Here is a 17,481-nt window from a genome sequence, read left to right on the forward strand (position 1 = left end):
ATACTGAACCCAAAACATAATGTTATGCCAGCTACTAGAAAGAAAATTAACTCTATCCCAGCAGAAACCAGGACAAGATACCCCTTTCAACTATCAGCATCATATATCTGCAGGCTCTGTAAATTCTAATTCTTTCCCTAGATCAGTCACAATCTTTTTGATGCAAAATCAACTTTGAATTTCTCTGCTGTTTTCTATGTTTGATGCACAAACTCTTCATGAGTTTTGTAAGCATTTGCCAAGTCCGTCTGAGAAAAGAGAGATCTTTATGAATGTTGGTCACTTAGTAATTCTACTCTGTTTTCCTGTTATTTTCTTATCTAACATATTTTCAAACTATCAGGCAATAAATTCGATCAGTAAGTTAATGATATACAGTTGACTTGCATAGCATGCACCAAAACTTTTAAGTCATAAAACAATGTTATAATTCAGTTAAATATTATCCAAAGACACACCAGGTTGAAAGTCACTGCTTTGCAGAAACCATATTTCCCTTAAGCTGCAGATTCAGAAAGTGAGGTTCTAAAAACATCTTTCAGAGAGATGTGTGTAAATACAGCTTTTGCAAAGATGCTTCATGACCAGTATTAGACAGTTTAAGTAATTATTTTCCAAGTGAAAGCTTGGATAGTAACATAGCCCATGAACAGATTGATATTCTGGTTGTTATATTGCTGTGCTCTGGTAGATACTCAGTCACCTACGGGAAGCGGATGCCAACGTGGTGATGGCTCCTCTGCTCCATCTGGGGAACTGTGCATTTTCACCAACCAGCGTGGAGGCAGCAGTGATGAGAAACAAGGTATATCTCCGTGGGCTTCATCATAAGTGGGATATGGTTTGATAAGTGAACATGGCAGCAGAGAGAACTAGGGAGGCATTTTTTTTTGGTTACAAAAATGTTTGGGAATTCTCTTTCCCCCCCCTTCTTAATTTGATTTTTCTATGGCAGTTTCTTCCTGTTTCAGTTTGATTTTTCCTGCTTAGTTTTCAAACTCTATACAGTGCAACTCTGTCATAAATCTTCATATGCATATTATGTAACAAAGCAAGAGTTTCCTCTTCCACATAAATTCAATGAAGATTTAACAAATATTACTTTTTTTTTCTTAATTAATGGTAAAATTGTTTGCTGAAATTCAAGATCAAGGTATAAGTGACAACAGCATATTTTTTTTTTTCAGTCTAGACAAGGGGGAAAATTTTCTTGAATTCATGAACTGATAATCCTAGCGTATTTTTTTGTCACAATCAGAGGCTTTGAATACAGTTGCTATTGTTTCCCTCAAAGGAAAAATTGAAGCAGTGAGAGTGATTTTTAACTGCTAGTGTCTGAGTAAATTTGCATCAGAAATCTACTATTTCCAGAATACTGTAGCACAAAGTGATGCTGCAAATTATTTCATATGATGCATAAAATAGTACTTCTCTTTGAGGATCTTTGTTCTGGAGTGCAAAGAAGAGCTTGGATTTATCAAAAATTCTAATTTTAATTAAAAGCTTATCTAAGTTCCTCCACTCATGCAACAAATCAAGCTACTATATTTGTTGGGTTTTTAAGGTTTAGCTTTAAATTTAAAGTAGATTGTCTTCAGGTGAGCCTGTGTGTTTCTGTGCACACTGAAAAATGCTAATTAGAGCATGTTAGAAATCATTTACTTCAGCTGAAATCTGTGAGAAAGAGTAGTAACTTAAATCCAGATTCCTCAAATTACACTTGTGTGCCCAGATACATGTTAGTTTTCTTATTCCAGTATGACTCCCTGTTTTATCCAAATATGATGCAGATATCTGTTTGGAACAGGAGTTTGGAATTAACTCTAGGATACTTGATTTTTTAAACTCTGCAAATAAGACAATTGTTAAGACTGTATTGGATACCAATACAATTTGTAACTTCTTTATTGTGTTGTACTAAAATGTATTAAATGCCAATGGCTGGAAATTACACCTGTTGAATCCCCTGATGTGACTAACACGTCTCAGGTTAGCATTTTTTTTTTTATTTTTTAATCACTTACACAAGGGACAGTTATGTGATGTTGCACTGTACAGCCTTGAAATCCTCATCGTGCTTGGTCTTGGTTTCCCTAGAAAGAGCATCTCCTCCAGGCAACACTTTCTGTTATGATTGCAGAATATGCAGCAAAAGATGCATTCTTCCATTAATTTTTATGGAGGCTTTTTATACTTTTTTTTTTTTTTTTGAGGGAATACTGCTATAGACAAATGCTTATATGAAAGTAGAGAAATTAAAGGTTGCTCCAAAGACTAATTAAGAAAAATTAATCTATGGGCTCTGTGAAAGTCCTAAATACAAAAGAAATGTTGTATTTTTAAGTATGGATGAGCCAGAGGCATGGAACTATGCTCTCAGGGACAGGCTGTGGATGCTGGGGCTGCTTGAATAATGCTCTGGATCACTCTAGGAGAGAAGTTAGCTGTCAGACATAAAGATACAGATCAGGGTGTCAAACTGAAGATTCATCCTGCTGCCACCCCCTGTTCTGATTTGGGATTATTGACAAATTGTTTTTCTACTTAGTTTTCAGCTCTCCAATCTCTTGTCTGTGACAGGTCCTTTCTGTTTTCTCTGGGCTTTTCTCAGGTTTAAGGATGTTTCTGCACTGAAAATATATCAAAGTTGGAATTTCAGATGATGTGTTTTTATCGTCATTTTGGAATTCATATGTGGTTTGTTTCTGTTTTGCTACAGCATTGGAAAAACAACAAAATCAACCCTACAGTCATTTTTTTATCTGTGAACCACTATAGCAAAATATTCACTAGAGAATGAATGGCAACTAAGTATTCTTAAAAATATTTTGCTCCCAGAATATCCCAACCTGAGATTTTATACACATACACACTTGAAACAAAACTTGAAACTGTGGTCCATTTCTGTGAGACTTGGAATTTTTCCTTAGAGGTTATTTTAAATATTTGTTTTGTTCACAGGAAATTCTGCAAAAAATATCTAGAACGTCCCACACGTTTCCCGTGGTCTTTTCCTCTCTAAGCAGTGACTTTATCTTTGTAAATCTATCTTCCAGCAAATTTATATTGGTTTGCTTTCAAGTTGTATTTTCTGTGAAAATGAATATTGCCTTGGAAAATAATAATGAATGATCAAGGGTTTATTTTCTTTAATTTAAAAAGGTACCGTTCTTTCTATTTTGTACATATTCATTTTAAATTGTTTTTTCAGCTATGAGGAAATTCCTGAGGAAATACTGAATGTGATTTGGTGCATTTTATGTAATGTGAAGCAGATATGCCTCAGCAGTGTTTGTGATTTTGATGAACCAGTGACATGCTTTTCAGCCATTTAAAGAGCTAAGGAATAAAAGCAGCAATTAAAAGTTGGTTGATGGATCAGCCCATCTACACATTAACTTGAGTCTGGAATGCTTATGTGAATTATATCTATTTTCCCCTCTCTCGCCTTATGATTAATTGTTGCAGTAAGTTGATGTGAATATGAAAGCCGTGAAATTGGACATCTTAGTGTGACTATAAACGCTGCAGTTGCAACTTTATTTAAAATGATTAGTGAACTGTGATAATATAGAATAGACTGAAAGCATTAGCAGGGGCCTGGAGTGAGCACCAATTTGAGAGGAAGCGCAAAGGCATCGTAGCTCTCATGTCTAACCAGAATCGTGATTAGAAGGCAGAGTTTGAACCTATCCTCCTCTGCTGTGTAAGGGAAAATGCGGGTGAACTGAAAGTTTCTACACAGCGCGTGAAATCTGGAGGCAATCTCACATACCAGCCATTCTGCTTGGGGTGAAGTTGCAACAAGCCTCCTCTTTACAGACGCATCTGATTAGGATTTTTTTTTTTTTTTTTTTTAAAATCCTCCCACCACTACAAGAAGCGGTTCAAGGAATGGGTCCATCCAGCCTATCAGGCGCACGTAAGCTCTTTCATTCAGCTTGGATGTGATGCAAAAATGGGCAGTCTGACACCAGAGTAGAAAGAATCATCTGTCCCTCCCTCCCAGTAAGCAATTGTTTATCTGGTTGCATACCCACCTCAAATTCCCTGAATGAACTGGTACACCAAACTGAGTCCTGTGCCAGAAAGACGTGTTCTGCCTCCCTTTTCTAACCTATGCTGCCCTACAGGGCAATGGGGAAGGGGGAGAAGCAGTCCTTCCCCACCACATTGCTATGAGCACTGGAAGAAATAAAGTCAGAGGAAAGACAAATAGGGAGACTATGTCATTCTGAGGACTTGTTTCAGCTCTTCTCTGAACAGTGTGGTTTCTGCTTTTATGCAGCAGTTTAGTAAAGGTGATGAGCACTGGCAAACTTTGGAGTTTGTCAGATAAGAGCCTCACCTTTCTGTTATTAGGCCCTGGGGGGTTTCTGGGAATGGCCTTATATTAACACTAAGTTCCCAGATACTAACTTATACTATGTTCCCCAAAAATGTAGGTTGCAAAACGGTGAAAGAAATAGTAGTGGGATAAAAAAAATATTTTTACTATCTGGTTATTTCCTGGTGTTAAGTCTTTGTTTTGCTATGTGAGAACCCTGGATAAATGGAGGATATACTGAAATTGTCTAGCTGAATGCTGCAGTATGTTTTAAGAACAGCCTTTGCATGTAAGCTATGCTAGCTTGGACAGTTTCCTACAAGTAGGTAGCTACAAAGATATTTGTGAAAGGAAAAGCATATGTTACAGTGATATAATATAAATGGACTGGTTTGGGTTTGGTTTGGCAGGGGGTAGGCTTGGTGGTTTGTTTTGTTGTTTGGGTTTGGTTTTTTTTTTTTTTTTCAATATTCATTTGCTCTTGTCTCTCTTCCACTGCCCCGTTTCAGTTTGTTCATGATTTAAAAATTCTGATGTTTCTTACTTTTTTTAGGAGGCCGTACAGAGTGGTTTTCTGTGCTAATTAAATAGCAAGCAACGGTGAGAAAATATCCCTTTGCTTCTGTTTTCGATGTTTTAATATTTGGTTTGTTTGCTTTAATTCAGGTTCTTCCTGTGAAAAGTGTGATTTTGAAACTGATCTATGCAAAGCTCTTCATGAATTGGATTTACAGCCTGGGTGGATAAGAACAAATGGTCAATCTAGCGTGGGACCACCGTACTCTGACCGCAATGGGAATGACAGTGGTAAGAATTCTCATAGAATCCTCAAGTTCTTTGAAGGAACCATGGGCTCTTACAAATGATATAGTGCTCCATTTTATAAGTTGCTTAATTTTACTAATGTCTTGATAGTTCAATTGTATTCTGCCACATGTTTTCTGAATAGTTGTGTCCAGGTTTCTGGGTGATTGTAATTACAATAATGCAGAATTCCAGAAAAAAAAGACAGTATTCTAGAAAGCAATTCTTGTTATCATGCCGGAGCAAGTAATCACTCATTAAGCGTCATGCTTATCTACCTGAGTGACCTTTACCTGTTTTGGAGATATCAGGTGATAATTTCAGTCTTGATGGTTGCAAAGTTTAGAAATTGGTATTGGGTGTTCCATTTTGAGATGTTATTTTTGTTTCTTCTTGGATGGGTGAGTGCCTGGAGTGTGTGTATCTATTATCTGTGGCTAATAATACTGCTCTAAATATTTTGAGAGAAGATGACTTTGGATCTGGGGACAGGGAGAGTTTTGATAGCCTGAGACAGCTCCTCTCTAAATCTTATTACAATTCCACTGCTCATCAAAGGCTGTTCCTCAACTAAGTAGTTCGTGGTCCCTGTCCTCAGACAAAGTATGTCCCTTATGCTTGCCCAACTGCCAAATTAACTCTGCCTTCCAAAACCTGGCTTCTTCATTCTGTAATACATGATTTTCTTCACACCTTTTTAGCTATCTTGTGCCAACTTTTTTAGCTGCAGTAAGCCTTCTGCTTTCCAAAGCTGTTAGAAGGCATGCTCATAAGAAAGCAAAGAAGAAGGGAAGGAATTTGTTGGGGACACCTAATCTCACAATAAAGATGTGAGCTGGTTGAAGTGATCACCCCAAGCTGGTTGAAGTGATCACCCCAAACCATTTAATCCTCTTCTCCTTATTTTCCATTATTCTCTTTCCCTTTCTCTCCACCCACCTCCTCTCACCTCTCCTGTGGGCAAGCAGTGCTGCTGCAGCCCTCAGAGCAAGCACCTGAAGGCAGGCATGCAGCATTGGAGGGTGTACAAGAATATAACCTTATGTGGGACTAAAGTGTCTTTGTAAGACTGAGTAGCCTAGGTGTTTTTCACCTCATTCCCAAACTGTGATTATCTGGGGGTGTGGAAATCTGTACTGTTCCGGAGCAAGCAGCACCTCCTACACATTGTGTAAGCTACCAAACAGGTAGAAGTTCCATATGATTAATGTGAATTGGTGGTTTAAAGGTGAATGCATGGAAAACTGGCTTAGAAATCAGCAAAATTAAAATGGCACAGAAATTTAAAAATTTCTCATAGAAAAAACATCGACAAAAAAAACCCACTCTGAATGTTCCTGCAAGTTCTAATTCCACAGCTGACAATTTTCGTGATGCTCTGTGATTAAGAAACTTTATCCATGCGATGTGCTTCTAACAATTTCATTTTTTGTTTGTGTGTAGCATACAAGCATATCCTTGTGTATACTATATTTCTGAGATAAGGCTGCACTTAAATGTTGATTTATACTCATGGTAGCACAAAAATTTGAGTAACTACCAAACCTTTTTCCATAAACACAAGTTTTATTTCAAGTATGTAAGTTGTGAAACACTTCATCTTTAAAATAATAACAGCTCTTCCCATCAAGAAGCAGATAAAAGACAAATGCTATGGAATAAAGATAGAGCAAACTCTTGGCTAGAATCAAAAAATGAATTAACCAAGCAACAGTCTTGCTCTGTCTGAAGTTTTTAGGCTTTGTGCTTGATCAGTAATATACACTGCATGAGGATGTAGCAAAGACCTGAAAGATATTCTTGCTTATAACCAATAAAAAAGGTTACCCTTATCTTGCGAAGAACTGGTGGGGAGGGGAAAATTTAACTTATGCAGAAACCCAAAGCCAGCAAAGGATGGAGAACCATCAACTTCAAGTGTTCGTTACAGAGGGAGCAAACTGTTCAGTCACCTGTATAATCCCATTGACTTGTTTTCAGTGCTCAGTCACCATTGTACCTGTTAGGTCTGAACTGCGGGGTTGTCATGTTAATCTAAGTTATTTTGATCAGATAACAGAAAGCTTGAATACCTGTACCTAATCAGCTTTCTGAGAGGCTGTGTACTCAGATCTGTGAACTGAATGGCTAGGGAGATTTAGATGTATTTGGTTATTTCACTTTTCTACCTGGAGAATGGCTAAACTGTACTTTCGTTTTCTGAATACTGGTTCTAATCACCTAGGAAATATTTATCTCCTTATGGCAGCTATTCAAGTTTTCTCACTGCTGGTGACTCAACAGACTGTGTAATCAGTTTTATGTTGGTTCCTGCTGAAAGACCAGAAATTATATTGTATGGTGACAATTGAGCAGAGTATTAAAAGGAAGAGTTCCTGCCATCAGGGTAAGTAATTGCACACACATTAGCAGAAGAGCGAAGATCACTTGGTAGATGTAACTCCTTTGAAGATGTATGTAATCATTTACAAGAACCCAACACAGTTTTTTACCTCTGTCTCTTCTCATGGCTCTTATTTTCACTGAAAATATAGTTGAACAGACTAGTGACAACCACTTTAAAAACCCCCCACAAAACATAATACAACCTGTTTTTACTAATTGAAACCTGTTATCTGTGCAGAGGTTTAATGTAAAATCACTGTTCAAAGAATTTCTTAAAATTACTATTTCTGCCCAATCTGTGTAAGACTTAAAATTCCTGTGGCTGGTGAAATCTGACCTTGTTCATGAGTCCTAGATACATTTGTCTTTAGGGAACTGAAAGAAAAAAGTTCAAAATTTTATGAAATTTAAAACCAAATGAAACAGATTGGAGTCAGGGATAGAGCTCTGCTGAGGCACTAAGCCATCTGTTGTGGGTAGGAAGAATATCCTTACAGCTGGCAGGCTCTGAAAGTGCTGCCTGAGCAGTCATGAAAGGCCTAAAACCTAGGAGGAGCATGGCCACAGCTCTGGTAGCAGGCTGCAAAATGCTTCTCTGGGGGGGATTGCTCAGCTGGCTCCAGCACTGACCTAGTCTTATGGTCCGTCATCAGTGACTTTGCAATTGCACGCAAGGATAAGAGGTCAGGGTTGGTAGGTTTATAAATGAAGTATTTAGATCTTACTACACATCCTCTGATATTTGGGTTCTGTAGTAATCTTTATTATCGGGACTTTTTTTTAATTATTATTCCTTCAGTGACACTTGGCTTTTTTCTCCTTCGTAATTCTCCTTTCATTTACAAGTTAATGCCATAGGGCAACAGTTTAGCTGACATTGCTTGGAGTTTGGGAAGTAGGAGAGAAGGGAAAGGAAGAAAAAAAATTAATAAAAGAAGTTGAGCCTTCCCCTGCCTTGCATCCTGTAACATCTAACATCTCTGAAATCTTCATGTTCAGGAAGAGCCAAGTTTTGACCAGCAGTATTTGATATCCTAAGATAGGGTGGTTGCCTTCCATCTTTTAGAACATCTGAAACAGTATTGTCAGGAAGAGACACAATCAGTCAGAAGGCATAGCAACAACCATATTTCACTGACTCTTGTTGAGTTGTTATACTTCCAAGTAAAGCAAAGCTTTATCAGGAGTTCTTTTGCAAATGGAAAGATAATGGTATCTTTAATGGTAGTGTGGAGATTCTGAAGACAACCCTTTATATTGGGACTGTATACAAGGATAGTACGACCTCCTTTCTGCAGTGACGCAATTTGCTGAGCAGGCAAAAAAAAAAGACCCCTGTCCTGTGGAAGAGCGGAACACCATACCCTCCTGTCCCATCTTCTACCACCTCCTTAAAGACTTAAACTTTTGTAATAAATCTGTATTGTTGGTCACAACAGTTTGTTGTTTAGGCATGAAATATGTGATCTATTCAACAATTGGAGTTCAAGCTCTTTGATCAGCTTGCTGAGTTAGTCCTACTTTGTCCCAAAATTTTGCACTTATTAATTGAGTATTCAAGCCATCAGCACATGAAACATTTTGGAACCCTACTTGAAATTTCAGCAGCAATGTGGAACAATGCTATGTCAATATTTAATATGAACAAAAGCTTGGCACGCAATGGCTACAAGTGTAATATGAATCTTTTTGGGGGAAGAACTTCTAGCTGGCTTTTTAGTTAATGATTCATACCTGTATGTATGCCTCTTCTTGGTTTACTGTTATATTTTATACAACTTTTCTCCAAGCTTCTAAGTTTTCTTTTTATTCCTTTTAATAGCTTATTTCCTCTCATTGTCCTCTAAAATGCGATCCTCTTCTGCAACTTTAAGGACCAATGTTTTCCTTCCAAATGATGAAGAACACATTTGCCAGGTATTTTGATGCATAGGCCTTGTATTGATTGCATTGTTTGTCATAGTACTTCCCTGGAATAATCAGATCTTTTTCATCCTCCTAGATCACATTTCATTATTGGATCAGTCAAATGGGTGGAACGTTGATGGTGGGGCTTCAAAAGCACTCTGAAGATACTATTACAAGCATCTGGCAAGTTTCAGGAGAACTGCGAAATCAGTGGAAAGCGAATACCATCACAATCAATAGCACTGAAAAGTATGAGGTTGGTAAATTGAGGTGACTGTAAATTGCACTTGTTAAATGGTTTATAAATTGTGGGGTTTTTAATAAGTCAAACCTAAATATTTTGTAAATGGAAAGCGTTAGCATGAGGTAAGAGAGAGAGAAGCCATTTGGAAGTTCATAGCTGTCTTTAACAAATACTGCTTTTTCTTTTCTCTTGGTAGTGTTAAAATTAATGCTAAACATTACTTAAACTGTTCATGTGTCTTAAATAAAACAATCAGTCTCATTGCATCATAAATTATCTACCTGCCCATAAAGGTGATATACTCGCGATCTTAAATTTCAATACAGTATTCCCTTAGCCTCAATCTAACCGTACCAATAAACTCAAGGCTTAATTTATGTAGGAAATACCATCCTATACTATGAGATACTGTTCTATAGGGATGCTTTACATGACAAATATTGTACTTAACTATTCATTGCAGCTTTGAGCCTTTGTCACAGAACACATGCATATGGTTTTATTTTGCTCAAAGCTGCTGAAAAACAATGCAAGTCTCATAGGCTATTTAAATGTTTTTACACGTGCATTTACACAAAACATTAGCACAGTAAATGTAACTTAGGGCTATAATATCATGGATGATGTATATTTGCTGTTATGCATAATACTGGAGGGAAAGTGGGGAGCAGAGAAGAAAATTAGAGGCATTTCCTCCTACAGTAGTTACTCTGAAGAGTTGGTTAGCATATAAACCTGAAGGCATGAGAGCACAACCTCATTTCAATAAACCATATGAGTAACATAATTACTTGACTTGCAGAGGTAATGTTGTGCTAAAGCATCCAACAAGATCTGGATTTTTGAAGTAATACTTGCCTGCTCAACCCTGACTGAGAATGTGTGTTATGAAACACCTGTACCTAACTCAACACGAGTATCCATGTTGTTACTTGTCAATACCTTGCCTCTACCCGATATATGTAGAGCAATATGAGATTGTACCGGAAGGATTAACTTTTATATTTACTTTTTCATACTTCATATTATTTATAAAATTGAGTGAACATGGGAATGGTTAACATAATCTGGCATCTTCTTCCTCTAAATTTCTCGATCAAATCCTAATTAAATGATTCCTTACAAACCCTGTTATCCTTTGGCCTGTATAAAGTGAACTGATGGGTACAATCCAGCTTTAGAGGCATTTGTCAAACTTACTGCAATAATCATTACAATTGGCTAAAGAAATGTAGTTGAGTACCTCCCTGAACCTAGATGATGAAGCTGAGCAAACTTTCATCTTTGTTGCATGTTTTTCCTCCAGTGACAACTTGCAAGATGCTGGTCATACAAGTGAATGCAATTCACTTGCCATATCAAAAGAACAAGTGCAAATGGGCAAGATCTTTAGCCTAGAGGGCTACCTGTGGAACTTTTCAAGATAAAATTTTGATGAGTAAAGTTTCTGTGGAAAAAAAAAATGAATGGGAAAAAAATACTTTTTTTGGGGGTGTAGAAATCTCTTTGAAATACAGTGTTTGAGTATTTTTGTCAATTTTGCAAGTGCATTTGAAGTGAGATTTTAATTAAAATCAACCTCTGCTGCTTATTTGCTTTGCTTATTTTGATGTTGATTATTTAATGCTTTTGTCTATTCCTACTTAAAAAAAAAAAAAGGCTTGATTAGCTCTTTATGGGATAGGGGATTTGGTTTTGGCTTTCAAAAGTCTCCACCTGTAGGGAATTTTGAAATACAAAGATTACCACTGCTTTAATTACTCAATACATGACAAGCTCAGTATGTTTATTTTGGCTGGGTTTTGGAGAACTGTGTCATGGTTTGCTTTCCTAAACTACTTTCTCCCTGTTCTATTGAGAACAAATTTCTGTCTCCGAGACTTCATTAAGGGAAATGGTTCTGGGTTTGGGGTTCACTTTTGTCTTTGTGCTTGATCCCTGTGTTTTACCTTGGGCTTTGCCATGGTTGTACTTATGGGGGAAGCCCAGCTTGTTTTAGATCCCACCGACATTCCCACTACAGCTTTCCTTGCTGCTAATTGAGCTGCAATGTTAATTTGTTCTGATGGCCGTAGATATTGCATATTTAGGCAGCACATAGTAATTACAGTTATGAGCAAATAGTGTCATTAAGTAGACATTTTCATTACAGGTTTTGGGACTGAAAGAGCTCTAGACTTTATGTGAAAGGGAATACTGAACAACTTCTAGCTCAAATAAATGTGGATTGGAGTCAAGTTGGTTATTATCGACTGAACGCCTCAGGCGAGGGCAGATGGGTATCTGTGCCAAATAAAGCCTGGTTAACCTTCTTTTTAGACCCAAGGGCAGCTGAAGGCATCTAGCGTGATTTTTTTTTTGTCATGTGGGGAAGTTAAGACATGATGAAGAAAAAAATAGAACTGACACTTTTCTAGGGAGGTAGGTTCAGAGTTGCAGCACTGACTCTGCTCCTAGTTCAGTCCGTAGTAAACCTTTCATAGACTTCAGGGTACCTGACTCTCCCCTCCTGTAGTCAAACACTTTTAAATAGAAATAGCTGTTTTCTTTTGTCATTGGAGAAGCTTCCCCAGCTGTTCAGAATACCAGCATGTGTATACATTTAAAGCAAGCCTCTTAAATCCATGCTTTTTATTATATTGACTATATAAACAAACTGTTCATGAGTTTTGAGGAAACACAAGCTGTCAAATACTTTGTGTGCTCCAGTGGCATATGAACTTAAAGCCACTTCTGATTTTGCACCAGCAAAGTGAGAGTGCATCTCTTTAGCATTGTCTAAATCACTGTGTCTCGCTTAAAAATAAAATCTGACTGTAAAGCCCTAACTGCAAGCTATATATAAATATGTATTATAAATGAAGTTATTAATAACTAGATTTTGACCTCACAATGAAAAATCAATGTGAAAAGGTCAAATATTTGTCAAATCCTTGATATTAAATAAGATTAACTATACATGTTGTTGCAGCAACATTCAACAGTTCAAAAGATTGTTTTCTGAAGCAAATCAAATTAACACATTTCCAAGGTACTGCATTTCAGTCGTATAAACATATTATTGAATGTGCTATGATGCTATTAATATTTAGTGTGGCATAGTTATTCTTTCCAAGTAGGCATCAACATGAATTGAAATAAACATTATTATATGAAAAGAATTCCAAACAAAAACATATCAGGATTAACCCTGTTCCTTCAAAATTTCTGGATTTCAGTGAACTGCATTCTTTCCATTGTGCTACAGGTGATCAAAGAAGAATGAACACATGGGGTGACAGTATTTCTTAACAATACTGTGTTAGAAAAATGCAGTGGTCTATGTGTCTGCTAACAATGGTTTTCATAGAATAATTGCCAGAGAAAGTGGTTACCAGCCATTCTTCTCTTTGCAGTGTTAAAAAACAAAAAGTGTATATGTGTGTCTGTGTGTGTGTATATATATATATAAAAAAAAAAATAAACTAGACCTGGATTTCTCACTGGTGATATAGCAGATAACATTACACCTCTTACTGATTGCATAATGCCAGGATAGTTTGACTTTACAGGCTGCCAGACTTCTTGTGCAGGTCAACTACAGCTTAAGAAAAACAAATAAACAAACAATCCCCCCAAAACCCCAACTCATAACATAATGGCCATATCCTTGGCTGAGTTGTACCATCTTGTACAGTAGAATACTGTACTCTTGATGATAATTTATAGGATAAATGCAGGTTTTCTGCTATGATCCCTTAAATTAGGCACAACATTGCCTGTGAACTCTAAAGCTAATATTTGAAAACTTATTATCTAGCTAACACTGTACATTTGCTATTAAGAGCTAGAACATACCTCTAGGTAGATTGTGTTCCCAGAACTCTGGAAAAGCCTAGAGCTGTGACATCCCAAGGTATGGCTAGGGAATAATTTAAGGAATGTTATTCATATGATCAATTTGTTGGGTTGTTTTGATTGGTGTGGGTTTTGTTGGCTTTTCCCAAGGACTGTTGATGATCAGTCCCCTTCTACATCACTGCAAAAAAACCTGGTAGTCTCTATATTTACAGATGTAGATTGAAATCTGCCCTCAAGATGGAAATGTAAAATATTTGTAACTCTTTGTGTATAGAAGAGTCTCTTAGGAAAAAATAAATACAGTTGTAACATTAGAGCAGAATAACAGTTGACCAAGTACTCCTTAAGGTTTGTTTTGGCTAAAAACTTCATTAAAGACTTCTGACTGATGATGTTTGTTGCTCTGACTCTGCTCTGGGTCTGTGATAAATTCTGAAAGCAACCAGAAAAGGTTCACATTTCCAGACTCTGGCAGAATAATGGCTTGATAAAGCATAATACAAAATCCTTTGTATTTCTTAACTGTTGTGATCCTTGCTTAGATTTTAATGTATTTTGTTATGGTTTTCAGATCCTTCCTGTTAAATGCTACTTCATTCTTGAGTTAGATGATTAGACTATATATCTGTGCTGACAAGCCACAGATGTGTGAAAAAAAACCAAGATGGTAATCCTGCAAAATTAAGGGCATGATTTGTGTTCTCGTATTTCTAATAGAAACTCTATGGACTAGACTGGCATATCTTGGAAGGTTTTTTTCTCTTGTCTCTGACACTGGTGAATGCCATTTCTTGTTGATTTGCTGTTAATCTCTGCAGGTTATCTTTTGGGGGATGGTGGAGACCCAGAGACAAGATGAAACTGTTGCCATTGATGATATTACTTTCAGTGAAGGATGTTCTCTGGCCTGTGGTAAGTAGCTGTTTTTCAGGAGACGGATCATTTTACTTTCTTTCCCTTGGATTAGAAAAGACAACACAAAGGAAAGCCTTTTGGTATTCAAAGGCTTTCTTAACGCCACATTTTCATCTGGCTCGTTTTCATTCCTCTAAACCATCATCTGCCTTATCACATCTAAACACAATTACAAAGAATGACAATAAATACCTTAAGAAATCGGTATAGTATAAATGTAGCTTCCTGCAGCCAGGAAGCACTAAGGCCTCAGTGAGCAGAAAAGACATACTGGTTTTGGCCAAAGAATTGATGTGTTCAGCCAGCTCAGGAAAAGTTTTGGAGCTGACTTTAAGGAGGTTCCCAAGGCACTTGTGCATATTTTTAAATGTGTGAAGGTCCTGATCCTCAGTTATGTAGTGGGGCTATTTTGTTCCACTCTGCTACATCCAAGAGCTGTAAGGTCAGGCTAAGTCAGCTCTGCAGCCAGACCATCCCTGCATGTCGGGTTTCTTTAGCAAAACATTTCCTATTTCTCTTTTTAACCCAATGTATTTTCATGGGAAAGGAATACTACCCATCCTAGCATAAATCAGATTGCTTGCTGCTCTGTATTACACAAGATTATTGCACTGTAGCACCTATGTCACATCCTCAGGTGAGCACAGTCCTGATTCGGAGCACCTCCTGTCTCTGAGGTGTACCACAGGCACTGAGGGTTCGGTATTTAAATTTAACTTGAGGTATGGAATGCAGTGTTTGATACAGACCAAGCCTAGGATAATGATTCAGGCAGGCATGTATACCTATTTATTTCAAAGGGGATCTATATTGGGGAAATGAAGTTTCATGTAACTAAACTTGCTCGTGTAAGTCTTTCCATGTTTCCACTTTCTTACAATGGAGAAATACAGAAGCAAATATTTTATAAATATTTTCATGCCAGGGCCCATCTTGCTTTTCTGTTTTGTAGAAGTTTTTTAACTGTACAACTTAAATGAGCAAGGATGTTAATTTAAAACTTTGGGCATAATTGCCTATGAACTCACGTAAGTTTACAGTATGCTTTCTTTGAAAAAATGAGTTTGAAACTGACAATGAAAAGAGGACAGATGTGTGATTCTCCCAACTTTATTCTGTTCCTTGGAGGATTTCTGCAGATGAGAGAGTAGGTTTAAAATGGAAAAAAATGCATTGCTAGATTCTAGTAACCTACATAATTGTTTAACCAGTTCCCACTGGAGGATATAAATCTCTCTGTACAAGTATATTGGCTTTTTTCATAAACAAAATGCTTCTAAAGCAAACAAAAATGAAAAAAAAAAAAAATCAGTTACAGAGATGAAATACTGTCTCAAAAAGATGAAAAAATAAAAAATTGAAACAGAAACTGGGTATACTCACCAGAACTTATAAATCTAGGTGTTTAACTTACCTTACATGGCAGCTGTTGAAGTATATAATGTGACATACAGATTGAGCTGACACACTGTTAAGTACCTGAGGTATATTCTAATAAAAGCCAGTTCTTTTCCTGTGCTTCCCCTTAGGAAAATTGGCTTCATTATGTGACACCTAAATTGCTCACAGGAGCCAAAAAGAGGGTCAAAAGATCTTAATTTTTTCCCTGAAAGAGGAATTTTACTACTGAATATTTTCCAATAATTAAAACAAAACCTCAGATTAATGGTTGTTTTAATTTGAAATAATTTTTTCTCTAGTCCTTATGGAATGTCTGGATAAGAAGACTTTAAATAAGGACTGCTTTAATTGCATGAAATTTGTAGTTAAAATTTGCTTTTTTAATGTACCCTTGATGATTTTCAATCCCAGTGTAAATGCACATAAGAAATGACCTGTACATTTGTATTCATTAATATGACTATATTTTTAGGGTCATGAGTAAAAAAGCTTAAGTATTTGTGCATTCAGGAGTTTCTTGATACAAACTGTGATGGCTAAATATAAATGTAATTTCATTAAAGTTTTTCCTTCCCTTCTCTCCCTCCCCTGTCTCCCAAACTGCCCCACTTCAGTCTTTTGTCCAGTTCTGCTAGGCAGTAAACTTAATGCATTTAAAAAAACCCAACCAGAACCCTATCTTCAGTATCGCTATTTAAGATACTCTACAGTTTGTAGTTTTCCCAACAGCTGCCAAATTGTTTCAGTTATCACTCAAAACCACCACAGCTTTTTATTATACAGTTGTATATGTACTGCAGAAAAAATATTTTAGCTGTAAAATAGAAAATATTAAAGTCATGCTTTAAAACATGCGTAATACAAAATCCTCTTATAATGATACCTTTAGTAGACCTTCTATTCAAGGGGTTCATATTCTTCTCCAAGTGTCTGACTGCCTTGCAGAACTTCCTCTTGAGTCCTGATGAATTATATACGTGAAGAACTCTAAGATTGTCGTTCTGATCTTGCCATAGGGGTGAAGGCAAAGAGCCCCGAGGCATGGAAGTGGAATGCTATAAGGGAGAACGAGTTTTTTGTCCTCCTTAAGTCACTTGTAATGCGAAAGTGGTATACCTTCTCTGCAAAGCTATTTTTTCTGGAAAACTGGAGTAATTATATATGCGTTATTTTGACAAAAATCCAGTATGAATACTTCAGCTTAAAAAATCTCAAACTCAATTCCTTAGTTAATTCTAATAATGCAAAGATGTAGCCTTTAGTATCACTGATGCAGAACCAGATGCAGGGTCTTTCAGATCAGCTGCTACAGGGATGGAAGTAAAAAAATCTAAAATACTAATCTTACTGTTGTCTGACATGCTGCAGAATTAAGAGGTGGAAAACAGGTATTTTTTCCCAAGAGACTGAGATTATTGTCAAAACAAACAGCCTCCCTCAGAAATATTTACAACTAAATTAAAAAAATGCAAAATGTATGAAAATGTTTTGTTTCAATAATTAAAAAGTGTTTAAAGAAGAGCTTGATTCCTTTTGAGTGTATTTGTAACTTTTTTCAAATGTGGAAATTTGACAAAATCCATCCTTTTCTAGACCATTCTAGAATTTTGCATTTTCCATGGGAAATGAGTTTTCCACAAGCTCTTCTCAATTAATA

The 17,481-nt window shown here is 36.7% G+C and overlaps 1 protein-coding gene across 1 annotated transcript in view; it reads left to right on the forward strand.

Moving 5' to 3' along the window:
- The first annotated feature begins 645 nt into the window (after window positions 1-645).
- Window positions 646-17,481, forward strand: part of MALRD1 (MAM and LDL receptor class A domain containing 1) — a 291,220-nt gene continuing 274,384 nt past the window's right edge. Inside the window, exons 1-5 of the mRNA XM_049798440.1 lie at window positions 646-805; window positions 4,994-5,134; window positions 9,339-9,433; window positions 9,519-9,680; window positions 14,327-14,420. Of these exons, the coding sequence (XP_049654397.1) occupies window positions 646-805; window positions 4,994-5,134; window positions 9,339-9,433; window positions 9,519-9,680; window positions 14,327-14,420 (652 nt within the window). The remainder of the gene's footprint in view (window positions 806-4,993; window positions 5,135-9,338; window positions 9,434-9,518; window positions 9,681-14,326; window positions 14,421-17,481) is intronic.

The sequence above is a fragment of the Accipiter gentilis genome, chromosome 4 (genome assembly GCF_929443795.1).
Source record: "Accipiter gentilis chromosome 4, bAccGen1.1, whole genome shotgun sequence".
NCBI classification, from domain to species: domain Eukaryota; kingdom Metazoa; phylum Chordata; class Aves; order Accipitriformes; family Accipitridae; genus Astur; species Astur gentilis.